This window comes from Elgaria multicarinata, chromosome 14 (genome assembly GCF_023053635.1).
Source record: "Elgaria multicarinata webbii isolate HBS135686 ecotype San Diego chromosome 14, rElgMul1.1.pri, whole genome shotgun sequence".
Taxonomy (NCBI): domain Eukaryota; kingdom Metazoa; phylum Chordata; class Lepidosauria; order Squamata; family Anguidae; genus Elgaria; species Elgaria multicarinata.
The window spans coordinates 3756654-3776995 of NC_086184.1; the positions used below are offsets into that span (position 1 = coordinate 3756654).

The window sequence follows — 20342 nt, forward strand, 5'->3', positions numbered from 1 at the left end:
AGGCGCTGAGGAAAACAGAGACGCTTGCAAGGGGAGGAAACTCTGCATGCATTCAGTTATGTGACCATGAAAGCACTAATAAGCGAGTCCTTTCGGGTGGAGATGATGCAGGCGTCCCATTAGATCACATCAGCTTGCCTTTTGGAGTGGATCACTCTATTTGGCCATGCTTAGGCCTCATGTAGAGTATTGCGTCCGGTTCTGGGCTCCACAATTCAAGAAGAATGCAGACAAGCTGGAGCGTGTTCAGAGGAGGGGAAACCAGGATGATCAGGGGTCTGGAAACAAAGCCCTATGAAGAGAGACTGAAAGAACTGGGCATGTTTAGCCTGGAGAAGAGAAGACTGAGGGGAGACATGATAGCACTCTTCAAATACTTAAAAGGTTGTCACACAGAGGAGGGCCAGGATCTCTTCTCGATCCTCCCAGAGTGCAGGACACGGAATAATGGGTTCAAGTTACAGTTAGCCAGATTCCGGCTGGACATCAGGAAAAACTTCCTGACTGTTAGAGCAGTATGACAATGGAACCCATAACCTAGGGAGGTCGTGGGCTCTCCCACCCTAGAGGCCTTCAAGAGGCAGCTGGACAACCATCTGTCAGGGATGCTTTAGGGTGGATTCCTGCATCGAGCAGGGGGTTGGACTCGATGGCCTTGTAGGCCTCTTCCAACTCTGCTATTCTATGATTCTCATTCGACCGTGTTTTTAATTCTCTCGGCACCAGCTGAGGATAAACTGCGAACCTGGGAAGCTAATGTTGGAATCCTCTCTGACCCAAAGTTCCCCTAAGGCGGTCTTTGGCCATGCTGGTTGGGAATTATGGGAATTTCAGCCCAACACATCTGGAGAGCACCAAGCTGCAGGATTTAGCACGGTAGACCAGTGCATAGCATGGACTGTTTTGGGCCGGGAGGTTCGCTTGTAAAGACCCAGCCAGTGGCGGAGAGCGTTGCAAGTTGCTGCATTTGCGTGTGCCTGTGCTGGTCGGTTGGCTTTGCCTTAATTCCTTGGGCTGTGCACCAGCCCCTTTGTCTCCTTCTAGGGGGCAGATGTGCTTGCAGGTTTTGACACCATAATTACGCAAATTGGACCCGCCGCCTGAGTGGAACGGCGGCCATTTGTTCCACTTCAGATGCCTGTTTTTAAAAGAAAAGGGCAGGCGGGTGGGAAAGCCTCTTAAGTACAGGTTGTAGAGGAAGGCGAACGGTTTGAAATTGCAGCTGTCAGGCTTCCATTCCTCTCCGTTCCGCCCCTTCCTCTTCCCTCCTTGCAGCGCAGCTGCCTGCGGCGTGGGAGTTTGGAGCAGAGCCGTAGGTGCAGGCCAAGGGGCAGGAGCCCAGCCATCCCAGAGACGAAGGTGGATGTTCATTAAGACACACCTTGCCTGGACAGGACACCTTTCTAGCCCTTCTTAGGAAAACAAGCCAATGGCCCACTGGGGTGGCCATCTCATCGACACCTTCGTCTCCATTTCCCGGTAGTAGCCACAGATCTCTCCTTGCTCCCTCCGCTGTTTCTCCCACTATGTGACGCAAATTCCTTGCCAAAGTCCCTTATGGAAAAAGGTGCCCAATATAAATACGCACCTAAAATCCTGCCTTGTTGTTGTTCCCAAACAAATAACTGGAAGAAGGACATCAGCATCAAATCAAGAGACGGGCACATGTCCTGGAAAAGCACAACGTTTAGTTTCGGGGCATACGAAAGGCAACATTCTGTTCTCGGTGCCCCTGATGATCAGGCAGAGGCGGGTGCTGTCCTTGCCACCCAATTCAGGCAGTAGAACGGCATCCTTGGTGGCTGTGCCCCTGAGAGATTTGCCGGACTTTAGGACTGAGCGTCTTTTGGAAGTTTTGTAAGATCGGTACCGGAAGTCTGGCTTCCAGCAGCCTGCGTTCAGCTATGCGAAAGACTAGCAGGTTGGATTGTACTTTAGCCTGGCTGAACTTTATTCCTTTCCTAAGGGGATATTATATATGTCCTTTTGACCATTCCCTTCCCACCAGGCTTTTTCTGTGCTTGGAATAAATGCCGTGAAGGCAGACTAGAGCTGTCCAGCGTGCTGTTCAGGTTTTCCATATCACAGATAATCTAACACAGCCTTCCTCAACCTGGGGCGCTCCAGATGTGTTGGACTACAACTCCCAGAAGCAGTCCAACACATCTGGAGCGCCCCAGGTTGAGGAAGGCTGATCTAACATTTGATAGATTTGTGTCTTGCCCTTCTGCCACGGGAGTTAGAACAACACCCATGAGATCCAAGTCTTACGCAGGGTTCCACTTCATCCCTTGTGGCCCTTGTGAAAGAAGTTATCACAGCCTGCTCAAGGCTTGTGACCTGCGTTGGACAACAACTCCCAGCAGTCCTGACGATTGGCCATGCTGGCTGGGGTTGATGGGGTTGATGGGAATTGAAGTCCAAAAAAGTGTCTGGGGGGCACCATGTTGAGCCAAGAGATTTGAGCCTGCAAAATTTCTTTTGGCTTAGGACATCTCCAGGGCAAGGAATCCGCCCAAGACTTAGCGCGTAGAGCATGGAGGAGTGGAAAAATTTCTGAAAGCGCCGTCAGAGGCTCATGAAATCCTGTCTCAGTCCAAGCTTAACAGGGTCTTGGACGGGTGCCTTAAAAGAAATAGAAAAAAACTAAATATATCGCTATAATCATCCCCTATAAAACCAAAACCAAAAAAGAGTTAAGTGGAACAATGGATCCTAATCAAGAAACTGACCATCTTAAAGAAGCTGCTTTTAAGTATCCCATAAACGTTCTTCCTGCCTCTATTTAGACTTAACTGCATTAAACCAATAATTTTTGCTAGCCCCCAGAGGGAGATTTCGATCTGTGTTAAACATAAACTCATCTCGTAATGGCATTCACCAAATGGCAAAATGCCCCGTTTGTGCCTCTCTGTTCTTCTGGGAAGACCTTGTCTGCAGTCATCATCATCATAATAAGGAGAAGGAGAAGAAGGGTATAGCAGGGGTTTGTGCCCCCCTTTCCTTCCCCCATGCCCTCTCCAATCCCAACATGCACCTGTGCAAAACAGCCACCTGCCTGCTCCTTAAAGGCTCACCTGCAGCTACTACAAAGGGTGTGTGTGCCTTTTTGGAATGTTCATAAGAACGTAAGAAGTGCCCTGATGCTGTATCAGACTGAGGGTCCATCTACTCCAGCACTCTGTTCACACAGCGGCCAACCAGCCATCGGGACCAACGAAGCAGGACATGGTGCAACAGCACCCTCCCGCCCATGTTCCCCAGCAACTGGTGCACACAGGCTTACTGCCTCGAATACTGGAGATAGCACACAACCATCAGGGCTAGTAGCCATTGATGGCCTTCACCTCCAGGAATTTAACCAACCTCCCCCTTTAAAGCCATCTAAATTGTTGGCCATAACTACATCCTTTGGTAGTGAGTTCCAGAATTTAACTATGTGCTGTGTGAAGAAATCCTTCCTTTTATTTGTCCTGAATCTCCCACCAATCAGCTTCATGGGATGTGACCCATGTATTTTGAGAGAGGGAGAAAAATGTCTCCCATTCCACATTCTCCACACCAGGCATAATTTTGTACACTTCTATCAGGTCTTCCCTTAGCCTCCTCTTCTCCAAGCTAAACAATCCCAGCTGATGTAACCTTCCCCCATAGGGGAGATGTTCCAGCCCCTTGATCATTTTAGTTGCCCCTTTCCTCCATATAAAAAAAGATACAACAATAATAATATCTTGAGGGTTGATGTTCCATCCCAGTCCAAAATCTGCTGTGCTAGTTTTCTGATTATAGGGAGATTTATTTATTTTTATTTTTTGCAATAAGGGAGCAGTAAAGAATGTGTAGATGCCATCTGCAGTCTGAAATAGTACAGTCCATTCTCGCTCCTCAGGATTCTGCCATCTTATTCGGCTGTATGTGTTGACCAGGCTGGACAGGGGAAAGAGCTAAGGGGCTGTGGCCACAGCTAGACCTAAGGTCTATCCTGGGATCATCCAGGGTTCGCCCCTGCCTGAGCACTGGATCCCCTGTGTGTCACTTAGATGAACAGGTTTGACCCCTGGATGATCCAGGGATAAACCTTAGGTCTAGCAACAGCCTGTGTTGGGAGTGCGGGTGAAATATCACCAACAACCCTTAAGGACTGGAAACTTAGCTTTTGAAAATAAAACAAAAACTTGAGATTCTCACCGTGCTGAATGCTGTGCTTGTTGTGAGATTCTGTATTAGAGAAAGGAGTTACACATAGCTCCTGCCCCTGAAATGATCTACATTGCACAAATCATTAATAATAACAAGTTTGTCTCTCTCTGTGTTTTTTTCCCAGATGCCTTGACAGAAACTGGGGAAAGAACGATCGTTTGGCTATAGGTGGACCAATCCCATTTTTGTTACTCATCTCCTGACGGCCTCCATGTTTCTGCAGTAGGGAAATCTGAGCCAAACTCTACAGTCCCAATCCATGGTGCTAGTCCCTCACGTTTCCTTGCGCCATGGAGGCCGTTGATGTCCCAGTTGGGAACCTCATTGACTTTGACTCTGAACCTTCCACGACTGACACCTCCGAATCTGTCCCCCTCGCTCCTCCGCTCACCAACAGCAACAGCTTACTGGACCACCTGAAGGATGGCGTGGCCCCTGTGGCGGAGGAGAGCGACGCCACGGAATCCGCCGATAGCGAGAACGACACGACGGACTCGCCCACCCATCACAGCTGGAACAACCACCGCCGTTCCTCCTCGGAGTCCTATTCGTCCAACCAGAGCACAGAGTCTGCCAAGGACGAAGTGACGGCAGAACAGCGGGAGTTCATTCGGCAGTATGTCGAGAAGATTTTCACTGGCGGGTGAGCGTTAGCGCACCGGGCGAGCAGCTGCAGGGCGCAGGCTACAGCAGCCTTGATAGGTGGCCAACGTCCCTCTGCTTAAAATTTTTATTTATTTATTTATTTATTTATTACATTTTTATACCACCCAATAGCCGAAGCTCTCCGGGCGGTTCACAAAAATTAAAACCATTAAAAACATAATAAAACATCCAACAATCTAAAAACGCAAGCACAAAATACAATATAAAAAGCACAACCAGAATAAAACCACACAGCAGAAATTGATATGGGATTAAAATACAGAATTAAAACAGCAAGTTTAAATTTAGGTGTTAAAATACTGAGTGAATAAAAAGGTCTTCAGCTGGCGACGAAAGCAGTACAGTGTAGGCGCCAAGCGGACCTCTCTGGGGAGCTCGTTCCACAGCCGGGGTGCCACAGCGGAGAAGGCCCTCCTCCTAGTAGCTACCTCTATCGAAAGAGGAGTCTTTTAATTTTTAGTTGCATTTTTAATTTATTGGTTTTTACATTAGGTTTTTATTTTTTAATTTGTTTTTATTTTTGCATTTGTATATTTTTTTCTAAAACACAATCCAATAAACATTACAAAAACCAAAATCAAACATCAACGTAAAAACAACAACATACAGAACATACACAATTAAGATGGACTTCCGATTCCCTCCCCAGCAAAGAATATGTAACAATATTTTCTCTTATTCTATTATTAAAAAAATGGGTTTCCCTCTTTCTTTCGTTTTAACAAATTCTTCTCATTCGTTGAATCCACAGATGAAACACATTATTTTTTTCTAATCCCTGCAAAAAGTCTATGAAAGGTTTCCATTCAGTTATAAACCTAGATGTTGACTTTTCTCTGACTCTTGACGTAACTTTTGCCCTCTCCACCATAATTTGTTTGTTTTTATTTGTAAATTTAATTTATATGTTTTTGTGTTCAGTAAGTTTCTGTTTTTAATCTTGTTTGCATTGCTAGTCGTCTTGAGTGCCGGTTTTCATAAGTTAATTTATTTGTTTTTATTCATTTATTTGTTCTGATGTTCTAATTAGCTTTCTCTTTTTAATCTGGTTTTTCTTGTTATCCACTCTGGATGCCTCTTTTTCCAGTAGAAAGTGGGGATATGAATGAATAAATAACACAGGCATGCCTACTCTGCCACCTTTTAAGGCGGCTGTCCCACTCTCAGACCTGTGCATTCCTAATTTCTAGTCGAAATCCCCTTTCCTTTAATTTGAACCCGTTCCTTCAGTTCCTACCTTCTGGGACTTGTTCTCCAGAACCCTAGCCATCATGGCTGCCTCCCTCTGAAACCATTCCAATGTGTCTGCATCCTTCCTAAAACGCGGCACCCAAACAGCCACTGCACACCCTCCTCGAGAGCTACCCAGACGAGGCATGGGGCTGACCACTGTTGGAAACTGAATGCTGAGCCTTTGGTCTGATCTGGCCAAAGCAGCTCTCATGGTCCTATAACAAGAGTAGAACGCTTCACGGTGAACGGGTTTTATCGGCAGCTTTGACCCGTGGTAGCTAAGAATGAAAGCTCCCTGTATAACTCTGAATATCAGGAGCTGTGGACATACAGCATAGGAGGCTGCCTTATACAAAGTCAGACCCATGGTCCATCTAGCCCAGTATTGCCAACACTGACTGGCAGCTGCATCTTTCCAGGGTTTCAGGCAGGTATTTTCCAGGACCGTGGAGTCGGCACATAAAACCTCTGACTCCTTTATTCATGGCACCTCCGACTCCGACTCCTTTAATTATATATTGATATTTCCTACATCGACTGCAAGCACGCAACTTTTTAGAACCCATACCTGTTAAAGCCCAGGTCTAAAGGCTATAGCTAAGACATTCTGGTTTTTTATTTTATTTATTAAAGAAGCCCAAAAATGAAAACAATGAGGTTATATCTTTATTTATTTATTTAATTGCATTTATATCGCCCCATAGCCGAAGTTCTCTGGGCGGTTTATCAAAAGACTATAGAGTATAAAGTAATAGGATATGAAACTATAAAAGAAAATCAGGCACAACTTTCTCTACTAGTTCAAAAATCTTAAGTATATACTTCGATATCAAAGTCAAAACTCCAAAAAATAAAAAACAATTGAACACCTAAAACAACTTAACAAATGACCATTTTAAAAGAAATGAACTCAGTTAGGTACATAAGTATCATAAAGCTCTTTTGAGATTAAAGTATCATTTGAATGTAAAATTCAAGTGAATATACATATCACAACTCTATATACAATTTAAATTTATTAGGAGTCGGTCGGTACATTTTTACCAACTCCGACTCCAGTAACTCAAGAATTGCTTCCGACTCCATGACTCCGACTCCACAGCCCTGGTATTTTCCCAGCCCTACCTGGAGATGCCGGGGATTGAACCTGGGACCGTCTGCATGCAAAGCACGTGTTCATATCACCCTCGCAAATAAGGGAGGTGGTGGTGAATCGAGCATCACTCTGTGGGAATGCTGGACTAAGGCCTCTGGCCTAATCCAGCACAGCATTTATTACATTCTTGGTCAGAAACGCGAGGGAATCCGGAACGTGGTTGTATTGGCTATCTTCCCTGGGATGGGAAGAATTGCTATCGTGAGTCCTCATTTCCCATCAAATGCCTGAGCCGCTGGCCTTCGCCTCATGTGGATCTCCGCGTGCGGCTCCATCTCTGGTTGGGGTGCCTGGAACGCCATGTCCCCTGCTGGTCTCTCTCTCTCTCTCTCTCTCTCTCTCTCTTTGCGCCTGAGGAATTCTCTCTCCCTTTTGGTGCAGGCTGCTAAAGCGATTTGCAAGAAGAAGTAGATTTCCCCCACACATACACACACACCCCCTTCATTTTATTTTTCTTGGTTTTGAATCTGTGTCTGGGAATACGGCGCTGCTAAATAAAACCAAAACACCCCAGAGGGGTTGAAGGGGATCTATTTTTCTTCTTACACCAAACCCACCCACTGCTGGGTTGTTGGTCTGAATTCCCCAACGTTGATCTTCTCTCGCAAAGGAGGAGGGGGTGTTACTGTTCTCTAGTCCACGTGCTGCGAGCCACGTGAGCCTGGCAGCCAGACCCTTGTTGTGATCGCTTCTCTGCAGCGCGAAAGATGGGATTGGATCTGACGGGGCAGCGAAGGTGCGAGGGATCCGTTGGTTTGCTCGGGGAGATCCGGCGATAGGGGTGCCTGCTGCCCTGGGTGGGTGGGGGCTTATTTCTTAACCCCATTGAAGGTGTTGCCGCTGGCCTTTTCTCTTGGCTCTGTGACAAAGAGCCACGTTGTAAAAAGATGCAGTTGCTGGAAAACCGCCTATTTTCTCAGGGTGGAGGCTGTTTTTGAGTCAAGAGCTGGATTTTATATTTTCCGTAATGGAGGATCAACCAATGTATGTGACTGCCTTGTTTCTAAATCAGGGGTGCAGAACTGCTTTCAAACCATGGGTCAAATTTCACTTCCAAGAAGCTTTCGGGGACCACATTATGGGGACGGGGGGGGGGGGGCACTGAACAATCTGAAAGTTTAAAATGACAGTATAAAAAACTGATAACCAAATAGAACCTAGCCACAGCACAATGATTTTAGTATTAAAATGTATGATATAAGATCTTTACATATAAAAAATTAAACCCATTTTATACAGCTACAGAACGTTTCACAATACAGTATGAGAACTCCGTAATAAAACCATTGGCAATTGTATGCCGTCAGTTGTCAAAGATAAGCATTTTGGCTGTGGTTGGGGGTCTTGTGTTGTGGTGGGAGAGCTCTCCGTTCGTTGGAGCCCTCCTCCATCCCAGAGGGAGCTGTGACCCCCCTCTTTATCCCTGGGGTGCTCCAGTTAGGACGAAACGTTCGCACGCTGAGCTATACCTCCCTGGCTGAGTCACACTTCATTTTTAACTTAACAATTTCTGCCTGGGGACTTCAGGGCTGTGTCATCCAGACACAGAGCAGAGGATTCAACCAATGTTGGCTGTTTTCCTTTAAAATACCGATTGTATAATTCCACTAAATGTAAGCGATTTAGCAATTCTGCCGTGAGTCACCGTGGCCCAAATTAACACGGTTTAATGTCAACACTGGGGAAAGTACATTTGTGTCTCCCTTCCTCCCTGCTCCTCTGCAGCAAGGCGGGTACCAGACCCGGGGAGAATGCTCTGTGCACAACAACCGGCCATGTCAGCTTGTGTAACCATCTTCGTGAACGTTTGAATGGTGCCCTTGAAGTTCAAGTTCAAGTTCCACCTGCAGAAAGGGAGAAAGGGAAAAGAGCAAAAACCTAAAAGAGTGATTTATTGACACACGTTAATTGCCCAGTGCAAGAATTACGGTGAATTTTTGGCGTGGTAAAAGAGCTTAAGCAAGCTTGCTCTGGACTGCTTTGTTGTTGATTATTTGCTTCCGACTCTTCGTGACTTCATGGACCAGCCTACGCCAGAGCTTTCTGTCGGCTGTCACCACCCCTAGCTCCCCCAAGGTCGAGTCCATCACCTCCAGAATATCATCCATCCATCTTGCCCTTGGTCGGCCCCTCTTCCTTTTGCCTTCCACTTTCCCTAGCATCAGCCTCTTCTCCAGGGGGTCCTGTCTTCTCATTATGTGGCCAAAGTACTTCAGTTTTGCCTTTAATACCATTCCCTCAAGTGAGCAGTCTGGCTTTATTTCCTGGAGTATGGCTGCTACTCAAGAGAATATTCCTCCAGTTCTCTCCTTCCTTCCTTCCTTCCTTCCTCCCCTCCCCTCCCTTCCCTTCCCTTCCCTTCCCTTCCCTTCCCTTCCCTTCCCTTCCCTTCCCTTCCCTTCCCTTCCCTTCCCTTCCCTTCCCTTCCCTTCCCTTCCCTTCCCTTCCCCTTAAATTCTGCCATCGGGGTGAGTCTCTTGATTCCTCAGCTTGTTTCAAGCTGGGGGTGGTACTCATGGTCATTCCCACGTCAGAGAAGACAGGGTATCTGCAGTTGTCAAAGCCCTGTGTGATGGCCAGCTCATTGGGGCCGGGATGTGTTCTAGCACTGAACAATTCCCTGCACATTTTGAAATAGCCGGCCCTGCTAAAGGAAGATGAAACCTAAAACGGTCTTCTACAGAGTCCAACTTTACGAATCTCTGATATTTTGTTTTGGCACGTTTGTGATTCCAGAGAGGAATTTGACCAAGAGGAGAAGGCCAAGTTTGGAGAACTCTGCAGCGGGGAGTACGCAAAAGGCAGGGAATGGTTTGCCAGATACGTGAGCGCTCAGGTGAGGAGAGGTTTGGGGCCTCGGGGCTGGGTGGTGTGGGACTGTGTTCTCCGGAGGGCCTCTGCTTCTTGTGAAACTCTCCCGTGGGGTTCGTGTACTGCCTCTTAAGACTTGCTCACGCAATCAGAATTCATAACTCTGAGACAGCAGGCCCTATCTCTACGCCCTTTAAAAATGCCCCAGTGTTCTTGTCTTTCTCTGTGCAAAAGTGTACTCTGCTCATCTTTAAATACCTTTCTTTTTGAAAACCTCTGCTGCTCCCTTGGGTCAGGCTTACGGGGAAACTATTGCTCCAGTTCAAACAGAAGCTGGGTTTGCACAGCATCTTGATGGTACAGCCCTTGTCTCAGTTGCAAAATTGCCTTCCCCCTTCTCAGGGCAGGGCTGTGCTCAACACTGATTGACTCCTGTTTATCACAGTAGGAAAGCTGATTTCTTCTTTCCCAGCTCAGGGCTGTGGACAACGCTGATTGGCTACCCCTAAGCTCACTTGTGAAGCTACTCCGCCCCCTTCTCAGGGCAGGGCTGTGCATAGCGCTGATTGGCTGGCCCTTCTCACAGTTGCTAAGGTACTTCCCCCCTCCCTTTTCAGCACAGGGCTGTGTGTGAGGCTGATTGGCTGGCCTTTGCCTCAATTGCAAAGCTACCTCCTCAGAGTGGGTTTCAAAATATAATATTTATTTTATTTTATTTATTTATTACACTTCTATACCGCTCCCATAGCCAGGGCTCTCTGGGCGGTTTACAGAAATTCTAAAATTGAGGTAAAAACAAGTATACAAAATTTAAAACTCTAAAACACAGTACATACACACATGAAGCATTAAAAACCGATTAAAAACTAAACATGTGGGTAATTAGGATGTGTCGCCATATGCCTGGGCAAAGAGGAAAGTCTTAACCTGGCGCCGGAAAGATAGTAGCGTTGGTGCCAGGCGAGCCTCATCAGGGAGATCGTTCCATAGTCTGGGGGCCACCACCGAAAAGGCCCTGTCCCTCATTGCCACACTCCGAGCCTCTTTCAGAGTAGGCACCCGGAGGAGGACCTTAGATGTTGAACGTAGTGACCGGATATATTCACGTCGGGAGAGGCGTTCCGTCAGGTATTGTGGTCCCTGCAATATGCATCCCTTCTTTTAAAAAAGCACTGAACAAACGCTTAAACAGACAACCATACAAGCATCTCAAGAGGAAAATCGAAAGCAAACCAGACAGCCTGCATTTCAAGCACGGGCTAGATACAGCTGCCAATTCAGGGGTGGCAGATGTGACGGCAGAGGAGAAAAGATGGAGGAAGCAGAGTACATTTCGCAGAAAACAGGCCCTCTTCACAACTCTTTCCAGGTACATCGGTAGTCAGCCTAACGTGATTTCCTGTCCATGTTTCCTTTCAGCGCTGCAATTCCAAGTGTGTGTTGGAGCAAACCTTTTATCGACTGGTGCAGTCCTTTGCCGTGGTGCTGTTTGAGTGAGTAACGCAATGAATGTGAACTTGAGGGGGTCTGCAATCTTTACGTGTCTACTCAGAAGTAAGCCCTACTGAGCTTGGTGGGACTTCGTCTCAGATAAGGTTGTATAACAGGATTCCCCAACCTTTTTGGACCTGGGGGGCACCTTTGAGAATTTGAGGAACTGCTGTTGGCACCATCACAAAATGGCTCCCATGGAGGATGTGGCTAGTCGCAGAATGGCTGCTGTGGGGGCAGCTGGCTGTTCAAAGGAGGTGTGGGGAGAGAAATAGCCAGGTAGAGGCTGGGAGGGAGGGGGAAATGGCACAGAAAAGGGGCAGAAGGATGAGAAAGAGTGAATCTAGATGTGGGGGGATAAACAGCAAGTTAAAGAGATGGGGGGGAGAGTGAGGCTAGAGGCTGGGAGTTGAGAGAAACAGCAGGATAAAAGGAGAGAGAGACAGAGACAGAGAGCAGGGCTAGGAAGAGAGAAGAAGGCCTAAGGATGGAGAAAGGAGAGAAATAAGGAAAGGGATTGGGTGGAGAGAAATAGCAAGGCTATGTATAATTGCTAGAAAGTTGTATTTTCATATAGAGGCGTTTCATAAGTATCCTTCGATATGGATCCATGGAAAAGCCAGGAAACCAGCCAACAAGGGGAAGGGGAGGCAGATCAGGGCCCCAAGCAGGGCAGATTTGACTTTCAGGCCTGAGAATCAATGCCCCTGGTGTGGATATTTCTCTTCTGTGCTGAGATGCTGCTGCCTCTACTGCTTACTTCAATATCTCTTTTATTCTCAACTCACCCACCTTTCAGGTGTTACCAAATGGATGATTTCAGCCCGGCTAAGAACCTGATGACTATGTGTTTCACCTATTACTACGTTGGTAAGCCATGGTTCCATCTTTCTGCTGGGTGCATCTTCTCTGTGCAGCCATGGGATGTGTCAGGGTGAGCTCTTTGTCTTCAGCAAAGGAGTGTGTTTATCCTGCCAGGAGCACCTTCATAAGAGGAGCATCTTGGGAATAGCATCGGTGGCAGGGAAAAACCTCATCCTAAACCTTTGCTCCTCGCCATTAACAAAATACTTTTTGAGGATGCCAAAAAGCCGTAGTTGGCTGTGCATCGGTCCAGGCTATGATATTATTGTCCCGAAATCCACCGTCAAGCAGTGCCCTTGTTACGGCCAAGTGAAATATCCCATAATGGTGAGCTTTCTGCCCTCCAGAAAACGTCATCCAGTTGACCTCCCAAACGTCATCCAGTTGACCTCCCAAATTTGCAAGCTTGGGGAAAAAACGATTTATGGTCTCAGAAACAGACGACGGCTGGGGAGCATGTGGAATTGTAGCTTTGTGCTGGTTGCTTCAACGTTTCCGACTGCTTAGCTTGAATTTCTTAACCATTTTCCTGTGTAGCATTTTTATCACGCGGGCTAGTAACTTGCTTTTTATTTTATTTGTTAAAAAGCAAGCAAAAGAGAATGAGCCAGGCTCTCCATGGCATCAGCCTTTCGGGAATGTTATGCCTTTGGCTTCCTTTTCCATTTGCGTTGTTGTCTTCCCATAGGCAAGCCCCTAGCACTACCCCCCGAGTTGAAGGAGAAGGCTACGGGCAGCATTGATTCCTATCTGAAGTCCGCCAACAGCTGGCTGGCCGAGAAGAAAGACATTGCGGAACGGCTGCTGAAGAACACGTCGGCCAAGACTGAGAACGTGAAAGGGTTTTTTGGAAGCTTTGAAAGCAAACTGAAGAGCCCCGTGAGCAAGAAAAGCGAGTGAGTCCTGTTCAAGAGGTACCCTGAAAACCAAGTCTTACGAGGAACAGTGGAAGGAGCTGGGCAGGTTTAGCCTGGAGGAAAAAAAAGTTTAAGGGGAGACGTGATAGGAAATTAATACACACACACACTCAATATCTATGGGTATATCTATATGCCCAGCGTAATTTCAATACAGATATCACAACGACCTGGTTTGTATGTCATGGCAGCAATTCCTGGGTTGTTCAACCCAGAATTGCACGGATGAGCAGAGTGCTTGTCATTTCTGCTTTTAATTAACCCAGGAACGGGGTTAATTCTCTGGGTTGTTCTGTGACATGCGAACCTGGCTTGTTTATGGGTCAAATAACCCAAAGTTAAGCCAACAACAAACCATGGGCAATTCTTGGGTTAACTCTTGAGTTATTTATCCCATAAACAATCCAGTGTTCTGGGTTTGCACATCGCAAAACAACCCAGGAACGCTTCTAAAAAAGCTAGGCATGGCCGGGCACCTGCCAAGGGTCCGCAGCTCAGCAGGAGCCCAATGAGAGGAGCTCTCCTGGACCTGCTCCTCCTCTTCCTCATTGCAGCCTGCTTGTTCACCTGCTGCTCACTCTGGCCGAGACATCAGCAGTGACGATGAGGAGGAGGAGGAGGAGGTGTAGATGCCGCAGCCTTCCTGATCCCTGGCTCTCTGCCTGTCAAGCGAGGAGGAGCAGGAACAGCCGGTGACCATGGTGGTGAGAAGACAGATTCACTGAGAGACGGGGGGCATGGAGGGTGTCTTACCCCATCTCCCCCCCCCCCAAAAAAAAACCTGGCTCCAGCACTGCTGGGATCCCAGAAACAACTGCAATGCCAGGGACAACCAAACATTTCAACTGATTACTTGCTGATTAGAATTCACTTTTATTTATTTGTTTATTTATTTATTTAAAACATCTATATCCCACCCTGTAACATTAAGATCTCAGGGCGGCGTACAGATAAAAGCATACAGTATAAAACAGTAAATATACACAGCTAAAAACAAATTAAGCCATGAACCAAGTTAAAACAATATAGAATTTAAAAGCGGTAAAACAATTAAAACAGTTAAAACAATGTGCCATCTTAGTGAATTCAACCATTAAAAGATTTGTTAAAAAGCCATGTTTTCATGTAGCACCGGAATAAAATCAGTGTAGGCGCCAGTCGGGCCTCCCAGGGGAGGGCATTCCACAGCCAGGGTCCCACCACAGAGAAAGCCCTCTCCCTTGTCCCATCATAGTATATGTGTTGTGCTGGTGGGATGCGGAGAAGGGCTCCTCCAACAGATCTCAAGTCTTGGGCAGGCACATATAATTTTACGCATTCACGTGTACTGAAAGGTGGAAAGAATCCACCAGGATTGTGAGTAGCTACTTATCAGATCAATGGCTTTGGTGCAGAGGCTGGTGGGCGTTCAGGTATCCCTTCATCTTCAGGGGTCCTTCTCCGTGAGCCCCTGCCAAAGGAAGTGAGGCAGGTGGCTACCAGGAGGAGGGCCTTCTCTGCTGTGGCACCCCGGCTGTGGAATGAGCTCCCTAAGGAGGTTCGCTTGGCACCTACATTATATGCTTTTAGACGCCGGGTGAAGACCTTTTTATTCTCCCAACATTTTAACAATCTATAAATTTTAAATAACATGGTTTTAAATTTGTAATTTTGCATTGCTGCTGTTTTTATCTGGTTGAGCTTTTATATTGTATTTTATATTATGGTTTTATACTGTTGTTTTATACTTTGAATGGTTTTGATTTTTGTGAACCGCCCAGAGAGCTCCGGCTATTGGGCGGTATAGAAATGTAATAAATAATAATAAATAATAATAATAATTCCAGCTGACCTAATAGCACCTGTTGGCTTGTTTCTAGGGATGGTGAAGAAAAACCAAGAGAGAGAATCCAGAAATCAGGTAAACAGGACGGTGTGTTTTGTTCCTGTTCATCATCTGCTTTAAAAGTCAAAGAGCGGCAGGTATATACAACCTCTGCCCCCAAGACCAAACCTTATCTCTCGTTGCAGTTTCCCTGTACAGCCCGGAGGAGGAGGAAGAAAAATCAGGGGAAAAGATTTACCTGTACATGCACCTGAAGCAGCAGCCAATCTGGTAAGACCTGATGGTCCTCAGCCGGTTGCGTTGTTGAGCAGCGTGTCGAAGTGTGGGAGATGAGGACGGACGTAGCCCTTCTAGTGGGAGCTCAGCCATTTCTGACCATTTCTTCCCTTTAGCTCATGCAGGCAGGGGCGGCCCTACCCTTAGGCAGGGTGAGGTAGTTGCCTCAGGGGGCAGATGTTGAGAGGCAGCAGCTCGGAGTTCGAGGAGACAACTTGAATGCCTTGCAGCTGCTGTTTTCAGGTTCACTGGAAGACATTGATTGACTGATTGCATTTCTATACTGCCCAGTAGCTGAAGCTCTGTGGGCAGTTCACAAAAACTTAAAACATGAAGACAATTCAATGTATAAAACAAACAACTGTATAAAAGTACAATATAAAAGCACAACCGGAATAAAACCAAGCAGTAATGCAGAGATTAATACAGATTTTTAAAACTGTTAAAATGCTGAGAGGTTCAAAAGGTCTTCACCTGGCATCTGAAAGAATATAGTGCAGGTGCCAGGCGAACCACCTTAGGGAGCTCATTCCACAGCCGGGGTGCCACAGCAGAGAAGGCCCTGCTCCTGGTAGCCACCTGCCTCACTTCCTTTGGCAGGGGCTCGCGGAGAAGGACCCCTGAGGATGACCTTAGGGTCCGGGCAGGTACATATGGAAGGACGCTGTCCTTCAGATAACCTGGCCCCAAGCCGTTTAGGTCTTTGTCCCATCCTTAGTGTTGAAGACAGATCCATCGGCTGGTCTAGGTTTTGTCTTTTGTCCTTTGCTTCAGGCAGCAAAATGTCTTGGGCTGGCCCTGAATGCAGGCGGTGCGGACCCTTAGGCCTGGGTTCCCAATCTGGCTTTCCAGAGTTCTCAGGCGGCCCCGCTCCCTTTCCTATAACCACTGAGGATTGGGGGGGGGTTCTCTGCTTTTGGGCATTTCCCTCTGCCACATTCTAAAAGCTTGAAAGGGCTCTCCGAACACCAGTTACCGGTAGGGCTGTGCAGGGACACACACACCCCCGGTCTGCCTCAGGGCTTCTCAGTCCGCCTCAGCACCAAAGCTGAGGTGAAATTCAGACCCTCCAAGGCGACTTGGAGTTTTCTGTCCGCCGGCTGCACAGCAGGCACCCAGAAAACTCTTCCTGCTTAACTGGTGTCTCCGCCGTCTGCCGCCATGGATAGCGAAGGCACCAGGTAAGCCCCCCTCCCCCCTTACCCACTTACTTGTGCCTGCCGCCGCCGGCTGGCGTCTGACGGCTTCTACACGAGGACGCTGAAGGCCGGAAGCAGCATGCTTCCGGCCTTCAGCGTCCTCGTGTAGAAGCCGTCAGACGCCAGCCGGCGGCGGCAGGCACAAGTAAGTGGGTAAGGGGGGAGGGGGGCTTACCTGCTGCCTCCGGTGCCATCTTTCTTCCGGCAGCTTCTGGTGCCACCGGAAATGAAAGGGAGTAGACTACTTGATAACTTAAAATTGCGCGGCCTACTCCCTTTCCGGCAGCAGCATTGTAAGCCGCCAGAAGAAAGATGGCGGCGATGACGGAGGCAGCAGGTGAGACAGGTGGGGGGCTCCGACGCGCCGAGGCATCCTGAAACTTCGGAGCCAATTGGCTTCGGACCACCTCAGCCTTCGCCCGAACCACCACGGATCTGATTTGGAAGGGTCCGAACCATCCCAATCCGCTTCGGATTCAGGTTTCGGATCCAAGGCAGTGCACAGCCCTAGTTACCGGCACTAAGAGCTTTGAGCTGAGGACATGCTGGTATGTTTTGTATGTATTTATTTATTTTATTTATTTATTACACTTACATACCACTCCCATAGCCAGGGCTCTCTGGGCGGTTTACAAAAATTCTAAAATTGAGGTAAAAACAAGTATACAAAATTTTAAACTCTAAAACACAGAACATACACACATAAAGCATTAAAAACCGATTAAAAACTAAACATGTGGGTAATTAGGATGTGCCGCCATATGCCTGGGCAAAGAGGAAAGTCTTAACCTGGCGCCGGAAAGATAGCAGCGTTGGTGCCAGGCGAGCCTCATCAGGGAGATCATTCCACAGTCTGGGGGCCACCACCGAAAAGGCCCTGTCCCTTGTTGCCACACTCCGAGCCTCTCTCGTCCGGGTCCCTTTTGCCTTCGGCCCTCTGCTTCAATGCGGCCCCCGAGAACTTCTCGCAACATTGAATTCGGCCCTCGGTCTGAAAGCGGGTTCAACGCTCCTAAGCTAGCGGAACCGTACACGAGTAAACAGGCGCTGCGTTTTCTCCTCTTCTTGCCCATTTTGCAGGCACACGCTGAGGTTTTGGAACGCGGCTTTTTTCGACGCCGTCCACTGCGAGAGGCGTAAACGGTCCCCCACCACCAGGTAGGCTTTTCTTTTTAGCTTCCTGTTTGTTTGTCTGTTTGTTTGTCTGTCTGTTTTGCAGCGGAGAAGGGGAGTTGGGGGGGTGTCAAGCGGGTTGCGGGGAGAAAGCACTCCCCTTGCTTCATACACAAACGCTTCATCGTTTTTCCATCTCCCACTTCTCAAGATGGCTGGAGCGAGCTGGGCTCTTGTGCGCATTTGACGGAGGGCTGGGTTTATTATGCGCCCACTTTGGGTGAGGAAGAGGAAGATATCTGTAGGGAGGACGCTCAGCTCTTTCTGAGTGCCACAAAGAAGCGTTGGGGTGGAGGAAGACGACCCCCCCCCAGCAATTGGGTTTGATAGCAACATCAGAGTGGGGAGGGGGGAGACCGTCAGCCCCAGGAAAGGGTCCCTTTCCTTCCATCCTTGTATTACTTTGTGGGAACTGGAGGGTCAAAAAACAACAACTAATTTCTCTTCTCTTTCTCTTCCTTGACGTCTATAATCTTTTCCTTTCTCTCTCTCTCTCTCTCTCCCTCTTTTTTTGGTCGGTTCTCCCACACTCCCTTTCTCTCCATCCATACTTCTTGCATGATCTTAACATGTAACCTTCTGTGGGCCCTTTCTGCTGCCACTCCAGAGGGAGTACTGGAGAGGAAGAGGAAACGAGGTGTGTCTTGTCCACGTTTACTTTGTTACCTTTCTCTAAACGCCGCCGGCTTGCTTTGGGTCCGGCACTCGGCCACCACGGTTGCACGGTATTCGGCCAAGTGCTAGAAAGTATGGTTGTAAAGGAGGGGGCGTGGCCCTCCAGGACCCTCCCCCGATAGCCACGCCCCCTTTCCCCATTTCCTGACTTCCCATCTTTTGCATAGCTTTTCCCTCCATTCTAAAAGGTTGAAATGCCTCCCCTAAGTGATGACTAGCCGTGAGAGCTTTAAACCAAAATATGCTGGTATTCTTGGTATTTTGGCCTCGCCCCTTTTGCCTTTGGCCACGCCCACAACTGGGATGCACCCTCCGAGAGCTGCCCTGAATTTGAATTCGACCCTTGGGCTGAAAGAGGTTCGATACGCTGCATTAGAGGAAAGGTACAACAGAGAGACACCAACTGGTTGCAAAGAAAGCAAGACTGTAGACAAACAGTTAGCCTCCTCCTCTGCCCCTGGGAAACGCACTTGGCCCACCTCTTTTGTCCCAGCAATTGGGCTTGGAGCAGATGGTTCCTATGTGTCCCTTTATTTATTTCTTTATTTATTTTATTACATTTATATACCGCCCCACAGCCGAAGCTCTCTGGGCGGTTCACAACGATTAAAAATAGTAAACATTAAAAGTATACAAAAATTTTAGAAAACATAAAAACAGTATAAAAACAACAGTATCCATTTAAAAGCAACAATTCTGGGGTCCATTAAAAACAAACTTAACGTTGTTAAATGCTGTTAAAATGCCTGGGAGAAGAGAAAAGTCTTGACCTGGCGCCGAAAAGATAACAATGTTGGTGCCAGGCGAGCCTCATCGGGGAGATCATTCCACAGTCGAGGGGCCACCACCGAGAAGGCCCTCTCCCTTGTTGCCATCCTCCGAGCTTCCTTCAGAGTAGGCACTCGGAGGAGGACCTTAGATGTTGAGCGCAGTATACGGGTAGGTTCATGTCGGGAGAGGCGTTCCATCAGGTATTGCGGTCCCAAGCCATGTAGGGCTTTATAGGTTAAAACCAGCACCTTGAATTGGGCTCGGAAACATATAGGCAGCCAATGCAAGCGGGCCAGAATCGGTGTTATATGCTCAAACCTCCTTGTTCCAGCTATCAATCTGGCCGCCGCATTTTGCACAAGCTGCAGCTTCCGGACTGTCTTCAAAGGCTGCCCCATGTAGAGGGCATTGCAGTAATCTAATTTGGAAGTTTATAGACGATCTATAAGCACGCAAAAGCCATTTTGAAGGAGGGTGCATTGCTCATTTTACTCTCTTCTGGTGAGTGCAGTTTTGGCATGTTTTTGCATTGTTTCAAAAGCCTGCAAAACCTATTTATCCAGACCAAAGAAATATGTGTGCTGAACCAGGAGGACAGGATGTTTCTCTCAAACCCCCTTTTGGATTCCGTTAAGAACAAAAATACCCCACACACCTATGTCCCATCTCTTGCTAGCCGATAACCGAATATGAATGACTTGATTATTATGCAAATCTCATTCGTTTTGTGTAGACATCACATAAGGGGGGGGGTGTTCAACAACACGCTAACTCACCCAGTGTCGATTGTGGTTGAACTGTGGGTTATCATGTTGTTTGAACGCAGCGCATTTTCTGCAGGGTGGGTTATTGTGTTGTCTGTACGCAGTGCTTTTTCTGCAAGGTTGCTCAATAACCATGCGGTGTGGCTTGTTAATCACCCTGAACCATCCAACAACAAGCCCTGGGTTCTCAAGGCGGCTTGTTTGAGAAAAATAAACCACACTTCATGGTTGACAAGCCATCCTGCGAAAAACGCGCTGCGCTCAGATTACGCGATACCCCACCCTGTGGAAAACGCGCTGCATTCGAACAACGCATTAACC

The 20342-nt window shown here is 47.6% G+C and overlaps 1 protein-coding gene across 4 annotated transcripts in view; it reads left to right on the forward strand.

Moving 5' to 3' along the window:
• The window catches only part of KIAA0513 (KIAA0513 ortholog), a 58786-nt gene that overhangs the window by 30351 nt on the left and 8093 nt on the right, over nt 1-20342 (forward strand). For 2 of the 4 annotated variants that reach the window (XM_063141301.1, XM_063141302.1), the window contains 9 exons: nt 4325-4843; nt 9992-10091; nt 11486-11559; nt 12357-12427; nt 13110-13317; nt 15198-15238; nt 15349-15433; nt 17719-17796; nt 18419-18448. In XM_063141301.1, the coding sequence (XP_062997371.1) occupies nt 4491-4843; nt 9992-10091; nt 11486-11559; nt 12357-12427; nt 13110-13317; nt 15198-15238; nt 15349-15433; nt 17719-17796; nt 18419-18448 (1040 nt within the window). In that variant the 5' untranslated portion in view covers nt 4325-4490. The remainder of the gene's footprint in view (nt 1-4324; nt 4844-9991; nt 10092-11485; nt 11560-12356; nt 12428-13109; nt 13318-15197; nt 15239-15348; nt 15434-17718; nt 17797-18418; nt 18449-20342) is intronic. The other 2 variants (XM_063141303.1, XM_063141304.1) reach the window with 2 other exon arrangements.